This window comes from Ambystoma mexicanum, chromosome 5p (genome assembly GCF_040938575.1).
Source record: "Ambystoma mexicanum isolate Mex_15411 chromosome 5p, UKY_AmexF1_1, whole genome shotgun sequence".
Lineage (NCBI taxonomy): Eukaryota > Metazoa > Chordata > Amphibia > Caudata > Ambystomatidae > Ambystoma > Ambystoma mexicanum.
The window spans coordinates 200930993-200957764 of record NC_090930.1 but is presented as its reverse complement, the minus strand read 5'-3'; the positions used below and the strand labels follow the sequence as shown (position 1 = coordinate 200957764).

General features: G+C 42.7%; 1 protein-coding gene across 2 annotated transcripts in view; it reads right to left on the bottom strand.

Moving 5' to 3' along the window:
- Positions 1 to 26772, bottom strand: part of GUCY2F (guanylate cyclase 2F, retinal) — a 720767-nt gene that overhangs the window by 184128 nt on the left and 509867 nt on the right. For both annotated transcript variants that reach the window (XM_069612625.1, XM_069612624.1), the window contains exon 13: positions 7380 to 7543. In XM_069612625.1, the coding sequence (XP_069468726.1) occupies positions 7380 to 7543 (164 nt within the window). The remainder of the gene's footprint in view (positions 1 to 7379; positions 7544 to 26772) is intronic.

The following is a 26772-nucleotide window of genomic DNA, read 5'->3' as shown; positions in this document are numbered from 1 at the left end:
GGCGCAATGGCAGGTGCTGGTGTGCGGCGCGACTGTGATGCGGATTCGCTCTTTGGCTCTGGCGCAATGGCAAGTGCTGGTGGGCGCCAAAGGGGTACACGTCTAGTGTCTGCCGTTATTTGCAATGCAGATTTCGTGTCGGCCAACAGTGATGTAGGTTCTGCTGGGCAACGTTGGAGCACTCTTTGCCCTTCCCCCTTTTTGGCAATCTTTTCAGGCTTTGTTTCGAGTTTCACTTCTCGCTCGGACAGATTTAGCGGCGGTGGACTGGCAGCAGTTTCTTTAGTTTCTGGGACCACTGTCTCTTTACGCCTCTTTTCAAGTCTTTCAGTGAAGATGGGATCTTTTTGGCATGGGTGGCATGAATCCACAGCTTCCTCCCATCCACCCGTATCACCGTCTGCGTTGCCAGAAGCACTTGATAGGGGCCGCACCACCTGGGTGCTAACGATGATTTTCTCTCAAAGTTCTTAAGCAGCACCCAGACTCCTGCCTCCAGCGGGTGCCCCGGACCAGTATATCTTACGTGTAGAGCCTCCTGCACCTGCTGATGAATCAAATGCAATTCTGCATTAAAAGGCCACAATAAGTGCTAAGTACAGGATGCTCTACTTCACTCAGTCGCTTTGGCTGAGGTGAGCACCAAACATTCGCCAGCCTCCCCATCACAATCTCATATGGGGAGAGCCCAGTTCTAGCCTGTACAGACGTACGCATGCACAATAGCGCTATCGGTAATGCATCCACCCAACTCAACTTGCTCCCTGCACATATCTTGCTAATTTTTGACTTGAGGATTCCGTTGTGCCTCTCAACAAGACCGGCCGAACTCGGATGCCTCGAACTATGAAATCTCTTATCAATCTGAAGACCTGCACATATCGTAATACCACTGCGCCCACAAAATGTGGACCGTTATCTGACCATATGACACGGGGCAAGCCAAAACGGGAAAAGTATTCTTTAAGCATTACTTTTGCCGTACTCATTGCTGTGCAGTCTTTTAAGGGATATGCCTCCACCTACTTGCTGAATGCACAGATCACCACTAAGACATATTTCAAGTTTTGGCACCTCTCCATCTCTATGAAATCAAAATGGATTACCTCAAAAGGCATAGAGGGCGGGCCAAAACTGCCTATTGGACTCGCTGTTCCATTTCCTACATTGTGTTGTAAACACGTAATGCAGTTCTGCACCAACCTCTCTGCATTCTTCTTTATATTTACATTATTCCATACCGTAGATAGGTGCTGGATTATTTTCTTGGCACAGATGTGGGTAGGGCTGTGAGCCATTGTGACCATTGCAGTTACATAGGAATTTGGCAACATCCAGTTTTTAGTTCCCTTGTCCACCCAACAACCCTCTAAATCTAACTCAGCAGAGCCCTCTGCCCACCCTTGTATCTCATCGGCCGTGGCTTCGGTTTGCATTTCTTTGACAGTGGCAATTCCATCTTCTATCATACAGGGTACTTCCTCAGTCTGGACTGTCATCATTTTATTATTCAAATCAGTGGCAGTTTGTTTCGCAATTCTGTCTGCAAATGCGTTTCCCTCTCCCACTTTGCATGTTACCTTTTTATGTGCCTCGCATTTCACTATTGCTAGGCGCTTTGGAAACGTGAGTGCAGACCGCAATCGTACAATCAAAGGACCATGTTGAATTCTGGCCCCATGCGATGTCAAGAAACCCCTCTCAGCCCAGAGTCGACCAAAGTTATGAACCACCCCAAAAGCATACTGACTATCAGTATATATATTCACGTTCAAATTTTCAGAAATCTCACAGGCTCTGGTCAATGCTATGTTTTCTGCGGCTTGTGCCGAGTTGCAGGGGATTCTATTGCTTTCTACAACGCTCTTTACGGTAGTGATAGCGTAGGTGGCAGTTGACGTGCCATCTGGTAGTTTAATACAAGAGCCATCACAAAATAACTCCCCATCTGGCTCCTTTTGTGGGATGTCACTTAAATTAACTCTCCCCTTCGTTTCTTCCTCAGTGACCATTAAGCAATCATGGGGTGGTGATTCATTGTCACCAATTTCTTCTGTGGGCAGTGGCATTCATTCTGCAGGATTCAAAGTGCTACACCTCATAATTTGGATATGGGGTGCGAATAAGATAATTTCATATCTTGTCAGTAGAGCAGAGGTGAGGTGTTGTGTCTGTGTCCTATTTAATAGGACATCTATGGCATGTAGCACCATCAGAATTAAAGTATGCCCCAATACCATCCCTTCCGTTTGTTTCACCGACGCAGCAGCCGCCGCGACAGATCGCAAACATCGTGGTAGTGCGCGCGCTACAGGGCCCAGCGCAGAAGAAAAATAGCCGCACAGCCTATTTCTTCCACCTTGTTCCTGTGTCAAAACAGCCAATGCACATCCTTCATTCTCGCATACAAACAATCTAAAACTTTTTCATAATTCGGTGTGCCCAAAACTGGAGCAGAACATAATGCAGTTTTCAATTGATCAAACGCTCTCTGACATTCTTCATTCCACTGCAAAGGCATCACCGCATCCTTCTTAGTTAATAGCGCCATTGGCTTCACAATCAGAGCAAAATTACTGATCCACTGCCGGCAATAAGAAGCCATGCCAATTATGGCTCTGACTCCTTTCTGTGTCTTTGGAATAGGCATACAAGAAATACTTTCTATGCGTTCTGGCGTTAGCCTTCTCCCTTCTTTCGAAAGTAGGTAGCCCAAATAAGCCACCTCCTTTCGATTATATTGAAACTTCTTCAAACTAGCTTTATGGCCATGTGCCGCTAGGTGTGACAGTAGTAATACGGTGCTCTTTTTACAAATCTCTTCTGTATCAGCAGCGATCAACAGATCATCTATGTATTGCAATAGTACACACACCACTGGTAATTCTACCATGTCTAGCTGCTCTTTTAACGCTCTACTGTAAATACTCAGACTTTCCGTATATCCTTGTGGAATGCGCGTGAATGTAAATGATCGTCCCCCAAATGTGAACGCGAAAAAATATCTACTGTCCTTGTCCACCGGAATGCTAAAGAAAGCATTTTTAGATCAATTACACTAAAGTATTCTGCTGAGGCAGGCATCATTGTCAATATTGTAGTGACGTCTGGGACCAAGGGAAATTGTGGATCTACTACTTTGTTTAGCACGCGCAAATCAATTATGAAACGATATGGTACTTCATTGCCTCCTTTCTTATACACTGGAAGAATCGGGCTGTTACATGTACTGCCTGTAATTTCTTCAATTACACCTAATTTCACCAAATCTGAAGCAATACTTTTCAATCCTCTCTCTCCGTTAGCCGAACTTTTATACTGGGGAATTTGCGGCAGTGTAACTCCTTCTTTCAAAATGATCCTCACTGGCTCTATTTTCAAGCATCCTACATCGTTATCATGCATCGCCCATATACAGGTTGGCACTTTTCTTAACTCTCCTGGCAAAGTTTCAGACATTAATTCTGACACAGGGGCATCTTGTGGCCAAATCGTCAGAAACACCCCGTCTGACGTGCAATGTATAATCGCACCTAGCTTTTTCAACAAGCTTAATCCCAACAGGTTCTCCCCACAATTTTCTGTTAGGAAAAAGGCACAATGTTCAATGAATGGTCCTATGGTAACTGGGACAGGTTAGGACACTGGGTTTATGACTGGTGTACCTGCGCACCTTACGGAAATATTCTTTTGCCCTGATAGTGGTATATCCGGAACCAAGTGATGATCTATTGAACACTTTTGCGCTCCTGTATCTACAAGGAAGCGGTGCTCCTCATTCCCGACTCTCATTTCTACGTAGGGTCCTCTCTGATTCACGGGAATAGACACTGGTACCGACCCCTGCCCTGGGCTGTCCTATTGGGGAAATCATCCGATGTGTAGTCACTACTATTACTGTAATACGTATTTGGCTGTGTGTTGAAAATGTTCACATTCTTTCCTCTATTTACCCCACTCTGATTCCCATACTGTTGGTTTTGCTGGCCCTGTCTCTGGTTAGGAGCACTTTGGTTTTGGGCTTGGTTTTGATTACCTTCATTATTGTGGTGCTGCTGCATACTATTCCTATTTGGTCCATTCGCTCCTTGGTGCCCTCTGTGCTATCTTCTCTGGCCAGATCCATTTCTATTCTGTAAATGTGGACATTGAGCTCGCCAGTGTCCTTCCTCCTTACAGTATGCACACTGATTTGGTCACAATGGCCCCCCATGCATATTCAAATTACTCCTCCCTTGTGCGTTCCCTCTTCCTTTATTATGTCCTGCTACTTCCTGCAGTAACACCCTTGTTTTCAATATGCATGCTTTCAAGTCTTCCACCACCAGTTTTAACAACAATAATTCGTCCACCATCGCCTTTCGCCCCGGCGATGGTAAATGTTGCCGTTGATTATGTGGCCCTAGCACTTCCTTCCTATCTCTCCTGATATCCTTACCCCTGTACCCAGGTGCAATAAACATTTCAGCATAATCATTATCCAATTCATTTTTAAGCTCAAAAAGTCCATATACATGTTCCCTTACTTCTTCATCTCTTTCTCTACAGCGCGCTAATGCATTCAGATCTAACAATCGCTGCAGTGGTAATTTCCCAATTAACTGTTTCCATCTCTCCACCAAATATTCACCCATGCATTCCAACACTACCTGTCTTTTGTTGCTTCTTCGGAAGCCATACATCAAAGCCAATGCTGCCGTCCCATCATTCCCGTCTATATACATATCTGCCTGTTGCTGCAATTCCACCTTCCTTTCTTTGCTGATCGCACTGCGAGTTACCCTTGTGCATCCACTTTGTTCAGTCCCGCCTCTCGCCCCCGTGGTTTCAACTTCAACCCCTGGAGGGACGGACGGTACTGAGTCTCTATCTATGGCGGGAGGTGCAGATGGGACAATAGGAACGGGGAGTGTCTGCTGTGGTCCTGGCTGGCTAATAGGAAGTGCTACGTGCGCGGTCTGTGGCTGTGGGAGGGCTTGAGCTACGGGAGGGAGAGTTTGAGCTACGGGAGGGGCTTGAGCAATAGTTACTGGTGTGTTTGGCCTCACTTCTGATCTTGGGCCTTGTTTTGTATAGATCAATATGTTTTCCATCACTTCATCTGCTATGTGCAATTCCCGTTGTGGGTGTATTTTTTCTATGTTCAACTGGTTCTGTCTACCTGACCTCCTTAGACTCTCCGTCCACTCCTCCTCCTCCTTTTCTTCCGCTACTTCATCTTTCAATTTATGCCTGCGCGCATGCTTCGGTCTACTTCTAAATCGGAGCATTGCTTCCCTTCTCCAGTCCTTAACGATATCAAGTGATGCGGGACACGCTTTCTTTCTTATCAACGCCCTTTCCAGGTTATCGATTCTCGCTATCTCAAAACTACCATTTATCGTCCACTGATGGTCTTGTTGCTTTCTGGTTTGCCTATGCCAAGTCTCACAGAATATTATCGCTCCCACACCATACTTCTCATACATCTCATACTCCGGCGTTCCACCAGGTGGTGCAATTTGGCCATTCTCCAAATATGTCTACCGCAGCGGAAAAACCCTGGTAGGGTGGACAATACCCCAGGCATGTTTCAACCTCCCCTTGGTTAATCAACCTTACCCTGGGCGTTTGATTTTGCAAAGTCAACTCTCAACCAATATCAGGGTTATTTTGAATCGGGGTATGACTCACCTGATAAATCAAATTGTCCTCCAGGACACAATTCGTCTGTATACTGACGCAACCAGTGACGTTGTGTCTGCGTTTCTTGGCTTCTGCCTCATTTCGGGACCCTCGCCTCTTTGTTCTCTGGCCAGATACGTCGATCAGTGATCAGATGTGTGCAGATCTGCAAAAGACTCTCTCATCACTTCTACAGGGCGCCCTGAACACCTCTTGATCCTGGCTCGATTGTCCCGTCCTCTTTGTTCTCCGCCTTTACTCTATTACAACGTACACGATGGAACAAGTGGGGGAGGGTCCCTGTTCGGGTGCCATCTTGAAAGGGGACCCTAGGGGTCCCTCAAGTTATGGAAAAAAGGCAAATCACCGCACACAATAGATACGCCAGACAGGAGGTTGTATTCCCAAAGCTAGGGTTTATTGCACAGCAAATAGTCTCAGCTGGCCAACTCGGTCTCACGCCCCGCAGACCTCGAGGGACGCAAGAGAGCGAATTACATACATCAGTTACATATATACAAAATGCATATCATACAAATCAGCTGTGACATGTTTAACACCGCCCTTTATTGGGTTTCTTTGAACTCGGTTTGATGATGGACAATTTCAACGAATATGACACCTTTAAATATCTATTCAAGCAACAATATGCAACCTTGCAAGTGTAGAGACATCTTTTCTTTGTTGAACAGAACACAGTGCTTCTGTTCTTGTAAGCGAGCTACATACGGGGGAAGAGTCACATTCCAGACCTTGCTATCTTTGAGGTGCTATTCGTGGCCTGGGAGCCGACATGCTCTACAGGGCTCGGAAAAGGGGGGGGCTGTAAGAAGAGCATAATTCAAGCCTTTAGCTGCTTTATTCTAACACTTTCTACCATATAACGAGCCTGGCTGGCAACTGTCTGTGAAATTATTAAATGCCCTGCGGCTCTCCTTCAAGGCTATATTCGGTAGGGAGCTGGGCATTCCTCTCCAGAGCTGCCTACGTTGTGTGTCAACAAACTCCTTATTAGCCTTGCGGCCTTGTCCTTTCACGTTCAGACAACAATGTCAACAGTCGAGCAGAGTAAGCAAAAAATGTGCTGAGAAGCAGTTTGAACAGAAAGCAATGAGCAATCGTTAGAAAACAAAATGGTGATCCTTGTTACATCAAAATGGCCGCTCATTGGTCAAACTCGTAAATCTGTATTTCTATCGTTATGTACATGAGACGGTTGGTCTTCGGCCACCAAAATAAGTTTGCCGTCAATCGTGAGAGGTGTCCATTTTTCTAGACCGACAGCATGAATATGAATGACACAGCAAGGTGTCAAGACAACTAAAAAGACCCCCATTCTCCAACTTTCATCCTGCCCACTTAGTTTGACCTATTCTCCGTGCAGCAATGTTCCTCTTTCCTTTCAAAATTGTGTAGAGTAATCTTTAAAAAAAACAGTAAAAATAAAAAGAAACTGAAACCTACTGTTGTGAAAATATTGTATTATTTGGAGGATAGCATCATTTTTCCAAAATAGTTCTAAGTATATAAATAAAAAGAGAAGCTATGTGTAATATATAAATAAAAGATATTGATTAAGTGAAATTCAGATTTCTTATACTTATACAGTTGGCCTGGGATTGGCAGACACTTGTCTACCCCGCAAGAACGCAGCAGCATACATGCGAGCGATTATCTGTATGAGACAACAGAAAAGCCAGACACGACTCACTTACGGTTGTAACATTTGTGTTAAGAGTTTCTCCGTTTTCTGTTTTTCTATTTCCAGCTCCTCGGTTCTCTCCCGAATCAAATCCTCCAGGTTGCTCGAGTACTGCTCCAGCATGCGTAGCATGGAGTCAATAATGTTTGTTTTCTTTCCTTTATTGATGTTTTTAAACTAGAAAAATAAGTGGAGATGAAAAGACTTGTTGGCAAAATCTAAATTCTACTGCAATTATAAAGACAGAACTGTTTGAGGTGAAAATAATGATGGGAAATGATCATTAAACAAATACTGTGAAATTGACTGATGTTGGCACATGGGTTTGATTTACTAAAGAGTTATGCATTCATAATTTGTAAATATGCAAATGAGTGCAAGAGTATTTTGAGATGTGCATGCACAAATTATGAAATGGAAGATTTGTCTAACATAGGTTGTTCCTGTCACACAAATTACTGTTCGCTGTCGCTGATGGTAGTAAACTTTACTTACAGGAGGCAGACAATTATAATGATTATAATTCATTATTTATAACGTACTTAATACCCAGAGTTTTCTAAGCACAGACCTGGGGATCAAACCTGTGTTCCTCCATGTTGTCTTGCTTCCAAGGTGAGCACGCTGCCTGTGTGCTATCCTTCCGGCCGGGAGAATTCCCTTGATAGAAGCCCAGCAGTGTTGGGTACAAGTTCCCGTCAAAACAAACCCAACTCATGCAAAATCTGTCATGTTTCTAAGTACCACTGGCTCTGTGTATGAAGGTATAAGTCGTTGCAGCCCCCCTAGAGGTGGGGAGGGATTTGCCTGAGGAATCTATGTGGCAGGAGGTGGAACCCTCATATTCCTGGAAAGTTCCCAAGACTGGCTCTTCCCCTTGAAAGGCCAGCTACTAAGGCTACCGGGTGCAAATGGATGAAAGGCTTGCTCCCATAGCTTTTTTGAAGCACAAGAAAAATGTTCCTTTTGGAAAGTCCTTCTGCGAATAGAGTTTGTATTAAAATGCACATTACACAAAACACCAATACTGAAAAACATACCCCCGGTGCAATGCTTTTATATCCATATCTAATGAAAGGAGGCACAACTGAGCCATATTTGTGTTGAAAAAGTACATTTTGAAACAATGCAAATCAACCAAGCCCCATTGTGAAGACTGGGAACAGAATATGATCATTCTGTCACTTAGCGGAGAAAACTCTGCAGAAGAAAGTTACAAGAAAAATATGAGGAAATATGGTTTTAATTTAATGAGCACTAATTACATTTTGTTACTCCAGTCTGTCTGATTATTATAGGCTGCATAGAATTCCTCCTGATTGTATCTCATTCCTACTCCAACCCAGTCTACATATTTATATAAAAAGAACTTACATGATCAGAATCATTCGACTAAGAAAATTATGAGAAACCACAATATTGTACAACCCATTAAACCTTTTCGGCCACATTGTATATCGTTTAATGTAAACCTTATTGTATATGTATTCCTGGTCTGAGGACCTGTATTGAGAAAATCTTTAAGTAATAAAAAGAAATTCTTTATGAAATAAAGCAAGAAATGTTCAATTTCTTTCCCGCAGCATTGCAGTCGGCTAACTTTCTCTAATCCTACTACATCCGATTTCTTTCACCTGGCAGAAACTGTTCAATGGTGTTGCCCTTTACAGAAGCTGACACTGTTATTATGTAATAAGACTGGAGATTTCTCCACAAGTTCAGCTGGAGTGCAAGAACACAATATTTAATCACATCAAAAATATCATTAAAACATCACTTTTACAAATACTCTAGTAACAGCAACCTTTTCTCTAAAAGTTATGACATGCACAAAAATGTTCTGTTGGAAAGAACTTTGAACCTCATTACGAGTTTGGCAATAATATTGTGATCATTCTGTGAACCAAAATTTCACTGTTCTGACACTTGGTCCAGTGGAATTACCATACTTTTCGACTCCATAGGGAGTTTCTCAAATTTACCCCGCGCTGTAATTCCATTTTGGGAAATCCTCTGATTTTTGCCCTTAAAATGAAGGATTGTGAGCCAATATTTATTTATATGATGTTGAAATTAGGGTAACAAGATTAGTAGAGACATTCTGTGCCATCATAAGCACCAGATGCTTACCAGACACATGGCAAACATTCAATAATCTCAGTGTTTAAGAAGAGATAGGAACACCCACCAAGTAATTACCACTCTTAATCTGCTTTCATAATATTGGGAAAGGTGCTCCTCAAGAGACTGGAGAAACCACACCAGTGGATTGTAGAAAAGGAATTTCATCACAAACCCATGTTGGCGTTCAGTCGGGCATGAGCGCAATTGACCAGGGAATCCATTTCAAAATATGTTCACACTCAAAAAGAACATCTTTCTCAGATTTTTAGCAGCCTAAAAGGTGCTTTTGACTCTGTAAACCGAGACTTGTTTTGGAATGATCTAGAGAAACATAAGAAGGAACATTCCCTAATTTATTTCATAAGAATATTTCACAGGGATAATAATAAAGATACACAGCATGGACATCGGGGTGAGATGCCCAGACATTTTAAAGTGACAGCAGGAGTGAGACAGAGATGTGTGATGTGTGATGGACTCCACATTATTTAACTTCTTTATAGATGGTCTCAATAGATATTTGAGAAAGAAGACGTAGCCTCTATAGCTGTAAACTAACACATATCTTACCCTTCACCAAGGAGGCGGTATTGGTGGTAAGAACTGAAATATCATTAATAGTCCTTTTAGATGGTGTGATTTCATATTGTCGTGTTGAGAAAGATCTGATAATAAATGCACAAAAAAACAAGGTTTTGTTGATGGGTACACTAAGGGATTACACCCGACATTTTAAATAAATATAGAAGATTTCCCAATTTGTTATCTGTAGATTCTTTATTTTCTATAATAGCTCTTGAATTACCCTTCATTCCAAAAAAAGGGCAAAGTAGCAGTGTCTCAAAATGGCAAGGCTATTTTTGCATTTTAATTCTAAATTTGGGGAGCGCACTAAAGTAAGCTATCCAAGTTTAACAAGTCAAAGTAGTATCTTCTGAGATATATGCTGCAGAAAATGTGGGAATTTGTTAAACTTGAAAAGTATATGGCTCCTGCTAGAATGTCCTATTGATTTTTCCCCAATATACCTCATCAATATCTGTTTCAATGAAACCGGAAGTTACAGACTTCTTTAGTAAAACTAATCTAAACCCATTGTTATACCAGATTAATTTATTGACCTAAGATTTGCAAAATGTGCTCTGGAGAGTGGTTCCAGAAATATATTACAACCCCAAATTGCATGAAAGAGGGTGATATAAAAATATTAAAACTTTGTTCAGTCAAATGGCCTTAGCCACTTTTGGGAAAATCCAGCTTTGATTACTAACAATGACAATACAACATTAAAAGTAAACAACTGGAAAAAGGTAGATTAGTGAAATCCGGTTATTGTAGTCCATGGCATGAGGCTAGTTGTGGCAAGAAAGTATTTGAGGTGAAAATAGCCATCAAATCTACTACATATGTATATAAAATGAAGGTTACGAGTTATTCCATTGGCTTATGTAAGTACACAGTTCCCTAGCAACATACATTCGCTGGGATTATGATCTTGTGGAGAAATCGAATCACTTATTAATTCATTGCTTTTCTGCCAGCATTATAAAATGCTCTGTATGACATGGTGGTACCCAATTTGGTGGGAGAGAGGGGTAAGGACAGTTAGGGATGCTTTATGTTATGCCGTGCAGTGCAAGAAGCCTAGCTACAATTTGCTGTTACACAATTATTTTTCCAACTTGGGATTTGCGAAAGAAACAGATGTGATGTAATTGGGGCATGCAAAATTGGATTAGGACTAAAATAGAGCTAGCTAAAATGATTACATATTCATCTCTATCTGTATTTCATGATGGTTGATATTTAGCTTCTTTTTGGTGTTTTTTCTGTAAATAGTTTTCTAGTGAAATATTCCAATTGGGGATTTTAAGAATTGCAAACAAATTGCATCATACCTAGTTTGCATATTTTATTTGTAACTTTGAAGGAGTTTGTTGATGATAATGGGAGGAGCCTTGCCCAAACGCCCATTATGCACCTGCCACCACTGCTTGCAGGCCATGACTATTGCCCTAACAAATTCCTTTCACCATGCTAGGTAGGGCTCTTTCCTGAGAATTCCCATCCCACTCCAAATAATCATAACAACACATATTTTACATAGGGACTGCATTTGCTGTTGATGATGTAATTATTTAATTATATTTATAATTTTTCTTTTATAACACGCTCAATACCGAAGACCAGTTTCTAAACTGTTGTAATAAGTTGCCTTGCTTCCAAGACAAACACATTGCCCCTGAGCTATCCTCCCAGCCCCTGTAGCTCATATCCAAATTAATTGTAGTAAGGAAGATGTACAGCTCAATTATCCCAGCCAGGTTTCAAACCTGTGGCCTGGTTGTTGAAAGCAACCTCAGCATTGAACACTTAATTTTCTAAAGTAGCCAGCAACTTTGGTACACAGTCCTTAGGGCTGATAAATCGGTGTGCAGATGTGCTTGACTGAACATTCCTTTACTGGGTTTCTTTGTTGCGTGGTTTGGCAGGGTCTTCTGGCATAAAGCTCTGAATCCTGGCCCTGTAGTTCCTTGCCTAGTCGGATAGCTAGTGCTATTTGAGATCTGTTTCCAACATGATTAATTCTGAGCAGCTGCTGTTTCCTTCATGTTTTCTTTTCACAGTGCTTCCGTTATTTTTGTAAACAATTTCTCATGTTCTCTGAAATGTTGATGCTCATAATTTTGCAGGTTCTTTAAACCCTTCATTTCTTTTTTAAGTTCTTTTTCAGTGATCATGTATTTTCTGGAACAGTAGAATAATTTTAATTAACCTGTTGTCATACTCCTCTTTTATTACACAAGTCTCCTTATATACTTCTTTATCTGCTGGTGCTTCAAAGTCATCCCCCTTACACTTTCTAATCTGATTTCTGTAATTATATCTTGTATTCAATACTGGTTATATAAATTGATGAAAATAGGCATAGATGCACTGGGATGGAAGAAGGTCACCAGATATTCTCAAACATTTGTGCTCCAGGCATGTTGGAATTGGGAAGAAGGGAGGGTATGCCATCTCTTCTCTTGGGCTCTTGAGTTACAATAAAATCAGAAAGCACACATTGCCTGAATGATAAATGCTGTCTGATGGGATCGCTTAAGACTTGTTGCGGCATCCTTATAAACAGCTCTCATGCCTGTCTTTATGGAATTTCCCGTGAGGCAAACACTCAGTGAATGCCCCGGTGGATAATGTCTGTTGTGTTGCCTCGTCTCAATTGTGAGAAACGTGAAGGTGTCGCCCTGCATAGTCCCCGGGGTCTGTCATCTGGGTGGCCAGGAGACCGCCATCGCTATTGGATCCAGTTCCCGGGGGTGGACCAGTGAGGGAGGACCGATGGATGGGGGGGTCGTTGCGGAGTGGGAGTGGGACACCGATGGGTGAGAAACAGTATGTCCCTTCTTTGAATACCTTTTTCCCACACTACCAAGTAGGATATTCCAAAACACTGCTTCCCCTTTTCCGACACAAACACTTTCACACTACAGGAAAGACAACAGACTAACACCAGAGCTATTTACCTGACATGTCCCAATACATGGGTCAGGCAAAGTAAGGCAATTGACAAGAATCACACACACCTGACGGCCCTTTCCCTTCCCCACTGGGATAAAAGGTGGAGCGTGAGAGCACAGTACGAGCAAGGCAGATCACACAACGTGAGAATTAACGCAGCGCGGCAGTTCAAGAGGAGGAGAAAGATGGTACATACCGAAAGGGTGACAAGGAGAGATGCAACCTTGCCTTTCCAACAAAGGCCCGTGAAACCTCCACAGAAGGAATCATAAGACTGAGAACAATAGCCAGGGTGTGTTGCAGCAGATGTCACCAGTACACAAGACCCTCCTCCACTAATAATCAAGCCGGGGAGAGATGCTGGTCCCTGGAGTACCGACCTTGACTCTAAAGAGAAAGAAGGCCAAGCGGTTCATCACAGACGGTCATAATAGTCGATAAGAAACCAAACTGTGTTGAATGAAAAGTAGCAAGCGGCTAATTGAACTGTGAAAGTATGAAGAGCTTTGTGATGTGGAGATTGGCACTCTTGAACATTTACTGTGGGATTGTGTCCGGGTCAGAGGTTTTTGGCAGGAGGTTTGTACTATGTGTCTGCAGGTCTTGGATTGCAGTTTTGACTTGGATTTCAAGACAATGGTTTTGGGCAGTGGTGTCTTACTTGAGGATTTATCCATATCTGAGAGAAAGTTCTTGTTTAGGGGTGCGTCAATTGCCAAGAAACTGATCTTGAAAGGGTGGAAATCCCGAGTCCCGCCTGACTCAGATGTTTGGGTTGATGAGATGGTCTCTTTGGTGGCTGTTGAAAAATTGATTTATAGAAAGCAGGGGAAAATACACTTAAATGCTAAGGTCTAGGAGGGGTTTTTGAACATGTACTAGTGGTGGATTTTTTTTCAGTTAGTATCAGTATTCTTTGGATGTAATGTTGGTTGTTTCCAATATTTTAACTGATTTATTTGCTTGTGTAGCAATATGTAAATAAAGAAGAAAAAAAAAAGTATGAAGAGCTATTAAAACTAGAGGAGGAAAACCAGCAACAGAGGAGTCCGGCACCACGTGGGTGCTCACTCAGGAAACTCTGGCGATTACCCGTCTGTTGAAAACTGTGATAACCAGAAGGCCTTGGGAGAAGGCAAAGAGGGGGTCAAAGTGGTCAACAGGGGTCTTGTAAAATCCAGAGTACAGTTGAAAGTCTTTCACCGGCAGATGATTGTGAAGAGAAGGGAAATAAATCCTGCTTGGTGAAGTTGGCAAAAGAGAACCCGGCAGAGGGATGCTGACAAAAAGGGGCCAAGCATGAAGTCCCTATAAACAGTGTGTTACAGAAGTTGGCCAGCGTGAACACGGCGGGGGGATGCTGACAAGAAGGGGGGAAGCATGAAGTCCCTATGAACATTGTGTTGGCAAGAGTGAACCCAACCGAGGGATGTCCACAGTGAATTGTTTGAAAAGACATTAAGATTTGTGAAAGTAAGAAAAGCCATAGTAAACCCGAAGGAGGGAGGCTGATGTCTGAAAAGGGTCTGAGCCCGAACAAGGGAGATCCAGGGGTAGATATTCATCACCCCAAAACTAATTTTGAGAAAGCCTGAAGAACTGTTAAAAAAGACATTGTGATTTGTGATTGCAAGAAAAGCCATAGTGTACCCGAAGGAGGGAGGCTAACATTCAAAAGGGGTCCGAGCCCGAAAGAGAGAGATCCAGGGGTGCAAATAATCACCCAGAATTCATTGAGAAAGGAACTGTTTATTTGGTTTGTGAGGGGTCAACACCTGGAAGAGGGGGACCCAGGGGTGAAGCTATAACCCAAAGTATACGTGGAACAGAACTTTGTGTTTGTTTGTTGAAAGCCTCAGGCCCTCGAAGGCAAGAGACTTTTGTTAAAAGAGACTTAACCATCGGAAGAACCTGCTAGCTGGTACGGAACTGTTGGCTCACGCTGGGAAAGCTTGAGCGTGTGCTGTGCTCCAAAGTCCCACCTTGTCCTGTGCTGAAAACGTGGGGAAGGGAGACCCCTGGAGATCACATCCCGACTTATCATTTGTGAACACTTCCTTCTTTCTTGAGAACATTATCCCACACTTCTTTTGTATTTAGTGTAAGGATTGGCAATAGGTTTTTCTTAGTATAGGCCCGTTTATTTGACACAACGCCACTAGGACTACCTTATTATTATTTGATGGTCGACGCTTGCTCCCATCTTAGATTTAGGTTTAGATTAGGCATTTTTCGAATCTACCTTTGCAGTTTAATAAACACCCTTGAGCTGTGACCACTTGTGTCTGTCTTTACTGCTGCCACCATGAGTTCCTTACACAATCCACACTTGTGAGGCTGACAGCTTGATAGACTTGATGGACACCTTACCAGGTCTGACATAACCGCTATTTCCTGTTTAATATTTGCAATGCCTCTGAATTGGTGACATAGTGCCAACTGTTTTTTTACACGCGTACCTTATCCTTTCCCCATTCCTTCTGTTCCATGTACTGGATGTATATTAATTGATGAATTCACACCTGGAACAGGTTTTGTGAGAAGATCAGCTTTAAACAGACATGTCATGTGCTATGTCTCATGGACCAGTTACCTTATTAATAAATACACGAGCACCATGATGGCCGCACATATTCTCACACCTGATGTTCCCTTCCTCTAATGCTTTTATTACGCTTGATTTACTTCCTTGACCGGCACGTATCCTGACGCGCAAAGGTCCTTTTCTTTCATGCTTGTCAGTTGCGCTTGCTCTGCCTCGCGCTTCCGGTACGTCACTCCCTGCCAGTCGCACTTTGCCTCACGCGCTGCTGGTACGTTGCTCCATATTTAAAAAATGCTTCACTCCGTGAATATCTTTTTATATTTAGCTCCGTGGCGAGCATATTAAGGCTATTTCCTATTCAGCGCTGCGTGCACTTACCTTTAATATCTTTTCTTCTTTTCTTGCGCACAGCTCACAGTTCGCCTGTTTGACTCCGTACTACGCTGTTGGGCGTTCTCCTTCGTTTATCCTTTTCTTTTACATATGTCTACATCTTCTCTAGTCCACCATATTCCTCAGCCAGTTCTTCTGTTTGAATTCCATCCCATCCTCATCGCCACTGTTATGTCTCATGGACCAGTTACCTTATTAATAAATACACGAGCACCATGGTATGTCCTTGTCCTACTTTATTCTTAACATAACTGAACTTTCCTACATGACAACCACATTCTAGAAGTCCCTCTATCCACAACGTTATATATTCCATTTAACCCACCATTATCTACAGACCCTACCAACAATAACAATAATAATAGACAACAACCCCTCCTTACTTATCATCTAAACCTTTATCAACTACAACAATTATTACATTTGCTCAATTAACCAAGCTGGTTTGCGAACAACTCTTTGAGGCCTACCCCGCAGGTTCATTTCCATTGACTCTGTACCTGTGTTATTACCTACACAGCCCTCGGACGCCATACTTGTGTCTTCACTCCTCTCCCTCTGACTATCGCTCCCCACCTGTCCAGAACACAATCAAACCTTTTCCCTTCTTCTTCATATAACCAGGTAAAACCAATGTCAATGTCAGTGTCATTTGACTCATCCATTTTACCATCCTCCCCTCCAGAGTCACTTTGCATTAGTGTTTTAAAAAAGGATACATTTCTGGTTATTTCACCATCACTTCCAGATGCTGTGACCATGGACCCTTTGACATATTTGACCTTTAGCAGTATTGGCCGATAATTGGAATCAATTTTCCTTCGCTGTTTCTGTCTGACCACCACTGCGTCTCCTTCTTGAAGATTAATATCTGCAGCCTTCCTTTTACGATCCATCCACTCTTTTATCTTCAATCGTTTCTTTTGATCTCTCTCTCTAATGTCATTGTCCTCATCAGCCGTGTAGTCATCCACACTAGGAAGACTTGTTCGAGGTTTATATTTTATCATCAACTCCGATGGAGAATGTCCCGTCATTTCATGAGGAGTATTCCTGTAGCTCCTTAACATTTGCGACACTGCCTGTGGAAATGGTACATGATCCACAACTGCCTTTTGCCTAGTTATTTTCAAGCTACTCATGAATCTTTCTGCCATGCCATTTGCTTGTGGCCACACAGGTGTTATCTTTTGATGTTTGAATCCCATGTGTGCTGCAAAGTTGCTGAATTCATGACCTTGAAAAGGTGCCCCATTGTCAGTTTTTATTACTTGTGGTATTCCCCACTCACTAAAGAGCTCATCTAGGACCACCACCAAAATGATGCAATGCAGTAGACCTGACCTGCTTTACTATTGGAAACCGAGAATATTCATCTATGGCCACCAATAAGTATCCTCCTTCATCCAGTGGTCCAAAGAAATCAAGAGCCACCCGATTCCATGGCCCCGACAGGAGTGGTACTATCTGAAGAGGTGTTGCCTGAGTGTTAGATGTCGCTACTGTGCAAGCAAAGCAATTTTGTAAAATGTCCTCCACAATAACATCCATGCATGGGAACCACACTTGATTTCTCAAGATTTTTTTGGTATTCACAACTCCTCTATGACCTTGATGAGCCAGCATGCCTTCCTCAGACTTTTCGGTGCCACAAGCCTGTTTCCTCTTAGGAGTATTCCTTCTTTCGTCGCTCATAATTCACTACTCATCCTTGCTAGTTTCTGAAGATCCTTCATATCTCCCTCATCTAAAACTTCCTCTCGGCCAAGGCAATGCCATTTCCCGGTCTGAGTAAATCGAACTGCCACCTAAATCATCGGATCAGCTTGGCTTCTCTCTCAGAACACTTCCTTTGTTATTGCCAGAGGTAGGGCATTCAGCGACACATAAGATAAATACTCCTCGGCCTCCATCTGCATCTCAGTTTCCACTGTGCTTGCTGGGTGTCTCGACAGATAATCAGCTGGGTTAGCATCTTTCCTAGGCTTATGGATGATTTTGTAATCATATTCCTGTAATCGCATACCCCATCTTTCAATCCTGGGAGGCATCTTGACTCTTGGATTGCCAAATAGCGAAATCAAGGCTTGATGATCCGTGACAAGAACAAAAGGCTTCCCAATTATAAAGTGATTAAACTTCTCATATGCCCACACAGCAGCCAGACTTTCTCTCTCTGCTTGGGAATAAGCTTGTTCGATTTCACTCAGCGCCCTGCTAGCATATGCAACAATGTGCTGTTGTTCATATCCTGGCCCCTTGCTTGAATCTGTTTGTGCTAGAATCGCACCTAGACCCAACGGACTGGCATCTACAACAATTTCAGTGTCCCATTCTGGATTAAAATATGCCAGCTGCCTATAGTTAGCTAGTTCTTCTTTTATGCTCCTGAAGCTTTCTTCACAGTTTTCATTCCATAAAAATGCTACATCTTTCTTTAATAGTTGTCTTAAAGGATTGGTGAGAGTGGCATAGTTTGGTAAGTATCGTGCACAGTACCCAGTCATTCCAAGAAAAGATCGTAGTTCTGCCTTGTCTTTAGGAGGCTTCAGATCCAATATGATTCTTACCTTCTCTGGATCCGCTCTCATACCTTTCTCTGAAACGATATGCCCAAAGAACTTCAAGCTCCTTCTGTTTATGTCAAATTTCTGACCATTTAGAGTCAGACTATTTTCTTGCAATAGTCTGCATACCTGTTTTAAATCTTCATCATCATCGCTGTAATTAAACACATTTTGTACTGGCGCGATGACTTTCCTTATGGCTTCTTGAAATATCTCTGCTGCAGAGGAAATCCAGATCTAAGTCTCTTATATTGGAACAAACCCTCATGGGTACTAAAAGTGGTTATGGACCGAGATTCTGGATCAATCACTAACTGATGGTATCCTTGATTTAGATCTAATTTGCTGAACCTGTTGGCTTGATTCAGGCAAATTATCATGTCTTCTATGTTGGGTTCCGGGTGTCTTTCCCTCATGATGGCCGTATTAGGTATTCTCATGTCCACACATATCCGAAGTCGTCCATCTGTTTTAGGTACTACTACCAATGGAGACACCCAAGGAGTTGGACCACTTTTGACCCTTTTGATGATATCATTGTCTTTTAACTGTTTCAGTTCTGTGACACTCTTGTTTGCAGATGAAACCCTATACGTCTTGGATGCTGAGGAACAGGTTGAACTGACTTATCAATGTGCAAGTGTATCATGCTGGTCTTTAACCTTCCAATTCCTTGAAATAACTTTGGTAATTTGACCTTCAGCTTTTCTAATTCCAACACCTCCTCTGACATGAATCTTAGTGCCTGACATTCTGATGGAACACCCTGTATCATCTCCGACTGGTTGTATCTCACATCAATGAGTTTCAGATCCGTGGCAGTTTTACAGTTAATTAGACATCTGCCAATGACAGGACTCTTTTTAACATGTATATTAGTCGGTATACATTGTTCTTTGTGAATCAAATTGCATCGAAACTGTCCTTTATTCAATAGTGGCTGTTCTGCCCCCCACTGAAAAATTGCAGCCTTTGATGAATGTAATGGATATTGGTTAGCTATCTTTCCGTACATTTCCTCACTCATGACATTCACTGTAGCTCCAGTGTTCGCCAGGAAAGGTATCTCCTCTCCACCTAGATTCACTACTACTCTTATGGCAGTTTTTCCACTCTCCTTATCACATATCAACCTCACATATTCCCTGCTGTATCTATCATATTCATATTCTTGACGATAATCCATTGTCGGTTCTTCCTCTTCATAAGACATGGGTGGATTTTCATATGGGTCTTCATATTTCATCTCTTCTTGATCTTGAGCTTGATTGACTGATAGTGCCCGATGACCCAATTCTGGAATGTACTTGTCTGTTATTCCAATTTGTAAATTATCCATGGCTCTAACAAATCCGGGTCAAGTTGTTTGTGGGTTTGGTTTTGAAACAGGGTAAGGTTGTGTTTCTCTTTCTGTAAAACTTTGTCCTCCCGAACCCCTTTGGTTATCATACCTCCTATTAGGTGTCATTTAGGGGGTTGTATTGGTTTGACTGCATTGTTATCCTCTCCCTACACATTGTTTAGAAATTATTTTCCTGCCCACATTGTAGACATAACCGACCTAGCGCAGGACAAGGGCCCTTGTGAGGAAATTCAAATCCCCACCTGTAACATTGTCTCTCTCCTACACCTCTGCGCATCAAACCTGGTGAACCTGTGCCTATATCTTCTTTGCCATTGGCTGTTCCTATTCATAACAGCAATGGTGTCCATCCTCTTTGGATTTTCTATGTTGGCTGCTTGCGTATCCACTCTCTCATATACCCTTGCAAGTTCCAATACCTCCTTCAGGGGCAGAGGCTTCTTTAACAAGTGTTTATTGAATTGCGATAATAAACATCCTTCAATGACCCTCAGGCATATCGCTTCGTCATTAAAGTTGTTAAATTCACAAAACGTGGTTTTCTTTTGTAATCTCAAGACAAATTGAGCCATAGTCTCGTGTGGGCTTTGTGTGCATTGATTGAATACATATCTTTCATAATCACTGTTGAGTGGAACTATTATCTGAGTATTAACTGCTGCTATTATCAATGGATATGTTGTTCTGTCTTGAAGTGGAATGGCTTTGATTATGCTCTTTATTTCTTTTCCCACTAGGTTCGTGAAAATGTCCAATTTATTTGGTGCATTTTGATCCCCCACAGTTCTCAAGAACTCCTCAAATTCATCAATCCATTCTTGTCATCTCTGGCCTTGTGTTTCTTGAGGTTCCAATGTAAAGGGGTTTGTTCGTCGCAAATGATTTAATGGATTGGTTGACATAAGCGTGTTTGCGGGATTTTGAGATGTGGTTTGTTGTTCACTTGCATCTCCAGCTGCATTTTCAACTGACATTTTTGTGAGTCCAATTCACCCATAATGTTTCAAAATATATATATATATATATATATATATATTTATATATATATATATATATATATATATTATCTCTATTTTTTTTATTTGTTTGTTAGTGCCATATATCATGTTTGTAATCTGTTTTGTTATTCTTATTTACAGTCATTCAATTTCCTGCTTTCTTTCATTCATACTCTTTTCATTTTTTTTTTTAACTTGGTAAATGCTCTAATGTCCTTCCTTTCAGTGGCCCTCATTACGACCCTGGCAGAAATCGCGGTGCTAAATGCACCGCGGAGCACGGCGGAAAGCTGCCGATAGCGCCATGGGGGTTGGCGGATTTTCCGCCCCATGCCGACCTTGGCGGGGCGGTAAATCCCCATCCCCCATTTTACCCTTCCCCATTCCCATTTTTGCCCCATAGGGTATAATGGGAGTGGGGAAGGCGTTAATTACGCCACCGTAAAATACGGTGGCGTAATTAACAACAAGGTCCCGTAGCGCCATGGATTTCTCCGCCCGGAAAAACCAGGCGGAGAAAGGCTCCATGGCGCTACGGGAACTCGTAGTAGGGCGGACGGGTCCGCCGCGAATAACGCTGGCGTAAACCCACTCCGCCAGGGTCGTAATGAGGGCCAGTGTGTTTCTATTGTTTTCCTGTGTGGATTTATGTGTACTATCCTTTGCATGCCAAATTCCGGTTGATTGCTCAGTTTCGTGCTTTGTTTACATTTGTTCCTAACTGCGTTTGCATAATAATCTGTCAGTTGCCTTTGTAATTGTTTGTATTGTTATTTCAATGTGTATCAGTCATCCAAGATGGCGGCACGTATTCTCACGCCTGTTGGTCCTTTCCTCTAATGCTTTTATTAAGCTTGATTTACTTCCTTGACCAGCACGTATCCTGACGCGCACAGGTCCTTTTCTTTAATGCTTGCCAGTTGAGTTCACTCTGCCTCACGCGCTGCCGGTACATCACTCCCTGCCAGTCGCGCTCTGCCTCACGCGCTTCCGGTACATTGCTCCATATTTAAAAAATGCTTCAGTCCGTGAATATCTTTTTATATTTAGCTCCGTTACGAGCATATTAAGGCTATTTCCTATTCAGCGCTGCGTGCGCTTACATTCAATATATTTTCTTCTTTTCTTGCACACAGCTCACAGTTCGCCTATTTGACTCCGTACTACGCCATTGGGCGTTCTCCTTTGTTTATCCTTTTCTTTTATATATGTCTACATCTTCTCTAGTCCACCATATTCCTCAGCCAGTACTTCTGTTTGGATTCCATCCCATCCTCGTCGCCACTGTTATGCCTCATAGACCAGTTACCTTATTAATAACTACACAAGCACCATGGTATGTCCTTGTCCTACTTTATTCTTAACGTAACTGAACTTTCCTACATAACAACCACATTCTAGAAGTCCCTCTATCCACAACGTTCTATATTCCATTTAACGCACCATTATCTACAAATCCTAGCAACAATAACAATAATAATACACAACATCATGTTCCACTGTGCTCTTGTTTAACTCTTCTTAAAGGCTGTGTAGCCAATAGTGCTGCGGAAACACTGACTGTTTCCCTTTCATCATCAGAGGACTCATGCAGATCATACTTTAATGGAAAGTCGTGAAACATAAAAAAAAATAGACACTGACTAATAATGATGCACTCTTGTATTACCTTCTCAGTAGCAACTTGACCTGTACATATGACTGTGGCCTTGTATGTAACTACATACACTGGTACTTTTTAGGACAAACAAAGTCAACCTGACCAATGAAATGCTCTTGGGGAAGTAGTTATATATTTAAGGTTTTTTTAAGCAGTACGCAGTGCGTTTCGTGTGCCTCAGGATCTCTTAGAGCGGGGACTCTAGGCCAGAGAACAGAGAACTGGTTATTGCAGATAGCTGTGGTCCAATTACTTATGCACTCATTGCTATAGGAGAGTATGCTATGAGTGGAAATTTGAAGTGAAGGGATTCGACTTTAGGGGATAGGGCAGCACAATCCTTTCCCTACCTTTCATGGTTTCTAGCCACTGTTGTCAAGGACCATCAGAGATGAAGAACCAGAAGCAGAACTATTATGAATGTGACCAATGCACACATGCTTGCTTTACCAAGTCAAAATAGCTAAGACCGAAGACCATGACGTTAGCCAATTCTATTGGCCAGGCACATCTAGTAGTATGAAAAAGTAAAAATGAAGGCTTTGAGATATTTGAAAGAGCCATTAATCATATATTTAAAGGGCTTAGCCTCAACCAACAGCAATGATTAATATACTCTTTGACAGTGTTGCCAAGGATATCATTGGTACAAAGGTCTGGGAGCCCATCTACCGAGAATGAACACGGCCAAATAACCTTTTCTATGGGTAGGTTCCCACTGAAGGGGGTCTGCAACCACGTGTTAGCTCACTGCACCTTTCACAGAGGAAACATATCTATTTGCATATCAGTCTGGTCCCACCCACCTGGGCAGTCCAGCACCAAAATGCTAGGCAATTCTCCTCTGAACAAGTGTACCAAAAGCAACCCCAGACATGTGTTCCGGCTTAGTCTGGCCTTATCAGTGAGGTGAAGCTGTGCCTCTCTAAGCACAGTGAGCAAGGGGTCCACATCTGGATTAACCTGGGGATCTAATTCTCCTTCTGGTACCAAAGAATGGGAACACATTTCTAGGCCAACGACATATCCAACCTACAGGTAAGTGAGGGAGTGAGGAAATTGAATTATTGATTCTTCAGCTGGACCACAAGAAGAAAAGACATATTCACCATAGAGACTGGATGAAGGTTTGTGAACACTAGGAAGGAGAGACACAAACTATCGGATCCTTACAGGGAAGGTTCCTCAAAAAACCTAAACACCCATTAAAAGTATTTGGCAGAATTCCTTCATGAGTTCCAAAACATATTTTCCAGCATTCCAGGCAGAGTAAGTATCATCAGCCATCAGATAAGAACAACTCCTAGAAAGTAGTACAAGAAAGACCCTATCAGCTATCAAAATACCTTCAAGCAGTGGTCCAGAAAGACAATAAACAAGTGTTAAAATATGGGCCATAGAAATATTCTTAGCATGTGAGTATCCCACATCATTCTGGTACCATAACATTTTGCATCTAAGAGCTTTTGTTTTTAGAAACGTGAACTCCATTTACAAATTCAATGACTAATCATTGCCCCTCATTGTTGAATGGCTCAAAGGATATACATTAGGCCTCATGAACATGGGGTATTGGTAGCTACCAACAGATGAAGAAAAACAGGGTTTCCACTCCAGAAGGATTACTTTAGTTCTTTGTGCTTCCTTTGGGGCTTCATGGAACACACATGACTTTCCAAACACTAATGGCCAATCTTTTACGCAATCACAGAGAATATCCTTGAGCCTACCTTCACAGTGGAATTATCCACAGTCCCTTAGAGAGCATACCTTATCATACCCAAGACTGGTCTGCTCCTCCTCGGAAAAGCTAGCCCCACAGCCAATCCTACTAAATGTACACTGACAATGTCATCTGTGAATAACCTGGAATACCACGCTGAAAATGGGTTGATCAAAATTCACGTCACTAAGGTACAGCCCATATAAGTACTACTCAGGGGGTCAAATCCTACAACAAAAGTGGGGGGACTCATTAACATACCAATTGAATGTGGCTTCACCAGAAAGTAGCCTATCAAGGCGCCCTCTGAAAAAAGTGGCGGGACTCCTGAAAAAAGTGGGGCGACTCCATCCACATGTGTGTACCCTCGACTTGAACACTGGAACCACTACTGGAGAAAAAGAAAGACCTTTGTTTATTTTTGTGTTGGAAAGGGAATGTACAGACTATTCCTGAGTTTTCCCACCAGGCCAGTCTTTTATTCACTATGCTGCTGAATAACAAGCATAATAATCTAATCATCTAAAATGGTACTGGCCTGGCATGAACATCATATAAGACCTACATTTTTTACCCTATATCCCATCTTTCCTAACAACCCCAGATTTTAACCAAAACGTAAGAAGGGGCACCCGCATACGGTTGGACCAGTACCCTTACAAAGTAGAGTTGGAAAGAGGAAGCCAGTGTTCTTCATCAGTATGAAACTGATCCCACAAGACAATCGATGTTCCACGATCCTGTAAAAATGTTTGGACATCAAGTGGGAAGTTGAGGCTCACTGCTACGAAATTGATGGAAGACCAATCACCCGGAGTTGGTCTGGCCAATCCAGAAAAAGGACTCCAATGCAAGGGGTTTTAGATGTGCCTGGCAAGACAGTGCTATCAGTTCTCCATCATGCACTGCAATGGGAAAAACATAACAATACAGATGTATTATGGCTCTTACACACTTAAGTCCGAAGAGGATTTGTTGAAGTGGATGAGGGAAGGATGTGGTGATGTCTCCTCACAGACCACAGTGTTTCCTACATGAATGCCAGAATGTGACATTGCCTGTGGTTTCGCAGCCCAGGGAAAATCCTGAGAAGGCATTCCTAAGGCAGAGAGGAAGCTGTGGAGATTCCAGAGGGCAGAAAGAGATGCACTTAAATGGCAGATGTTAGAAACAGACCCCATCAGCAGCAGTGAGGGTGATGCAGGCAGACAACCAAATGATGGTGGCAGAGCAGAAACACAGAAACTAGTGCAAGTGTAAAGAAAGGACAAGGGATAATCAGCTTTAGACAGATGCTGGATGAACTCCAGGCCAGGAGAGAGACAGGAGGGAAGAGCAGAAGACAGAGAGATGAAGGTCTATGCAATCGAAGGCAGAGAGTATTTTTTGGACATCTATAAGTACCGCACAAAAGGAGAGATAGTTAGGCATCCACGGAGGGAAGGCAAAACCTTCGAGAATAGCAACCATAATAGATGTGAGGAGTTGGAAGAAGACAGAAACTGTGACAAATGGAACTGGAGGAAAGGTTTCTAGAGTGTAGTAGTGAACTGAATGAGAACTGCAAGTACGAATTTGGAGGACGAGTTCACAAACCCATTAGACAAGAGGGAAGTGATGTCTGTTGACACCAGGGAGATGCGTATGGAAGATGCATGCAGGTAAGTGTGTATTTTTAATGCAATGTGTATGTATGTATGTTGGTGTGTTTTTTTTAGGAATGTATGCATGAAGGAGTTGCACTAATGATGTGTGAATATTCAGACGGAAGCGTTGTTTGTGTGCTCTTCTGTATCCCAGCCCCAACTCTAAATTTAGCGTCCCCACTCAGTGGGGATCCTACATTTGTGGGGGTCGCTGGGGGCATGGCATTGGGCCTCATTACGAGTCACCCGGTCCGGAAAGAATGCTGGTGGTAAATCCGCCACCACCGTTCTTTCCGGACCGGCTGATCTCGAGTTCTGCAGGCGGGAGGTGTCACTCCCGCCAGGTCTGACCTGGCGGGTTTAACACCACCCGCCTGAAGGCAGACGTGGAAACACCGGCACCATTACAGCATGGTGCCGGTGGTTCCACTTCCCCATTCCCGTGGAGTCCTATGGGACTCCACGGGAATGGTAATGCACCGAATTCCGCCTTCGGAATTACCAAGTCACCGGGGTTGTAATGCCCCGGTGATTCTGGGAATCACGGAGGCAGAATGGTAATACGAGTCCGGCGGTAACCTGCCGGTTTTTCCGGCTCGGTTACCGCCGGACTCGTAATGAGGCCCATTGTTTTTGATTTACCCTTGATGCACAGTACTGTACTTTTTTACTTGGCTTCAAGGGTAAAGCAAGTGTGATGAGTGATTTTACACATCTGTTTCACCTTTATGATTGAGATCACTGTTGCTTTAGCAGTAGTGGGGCTGAGTAGGCATTGTAGCCACTACTCATCCCTATACTCCCGCTGAGCAGTAGTTATTTTGTCACACAGACAAAAGCTTCACCTCCCCACTGAAAGAACCCA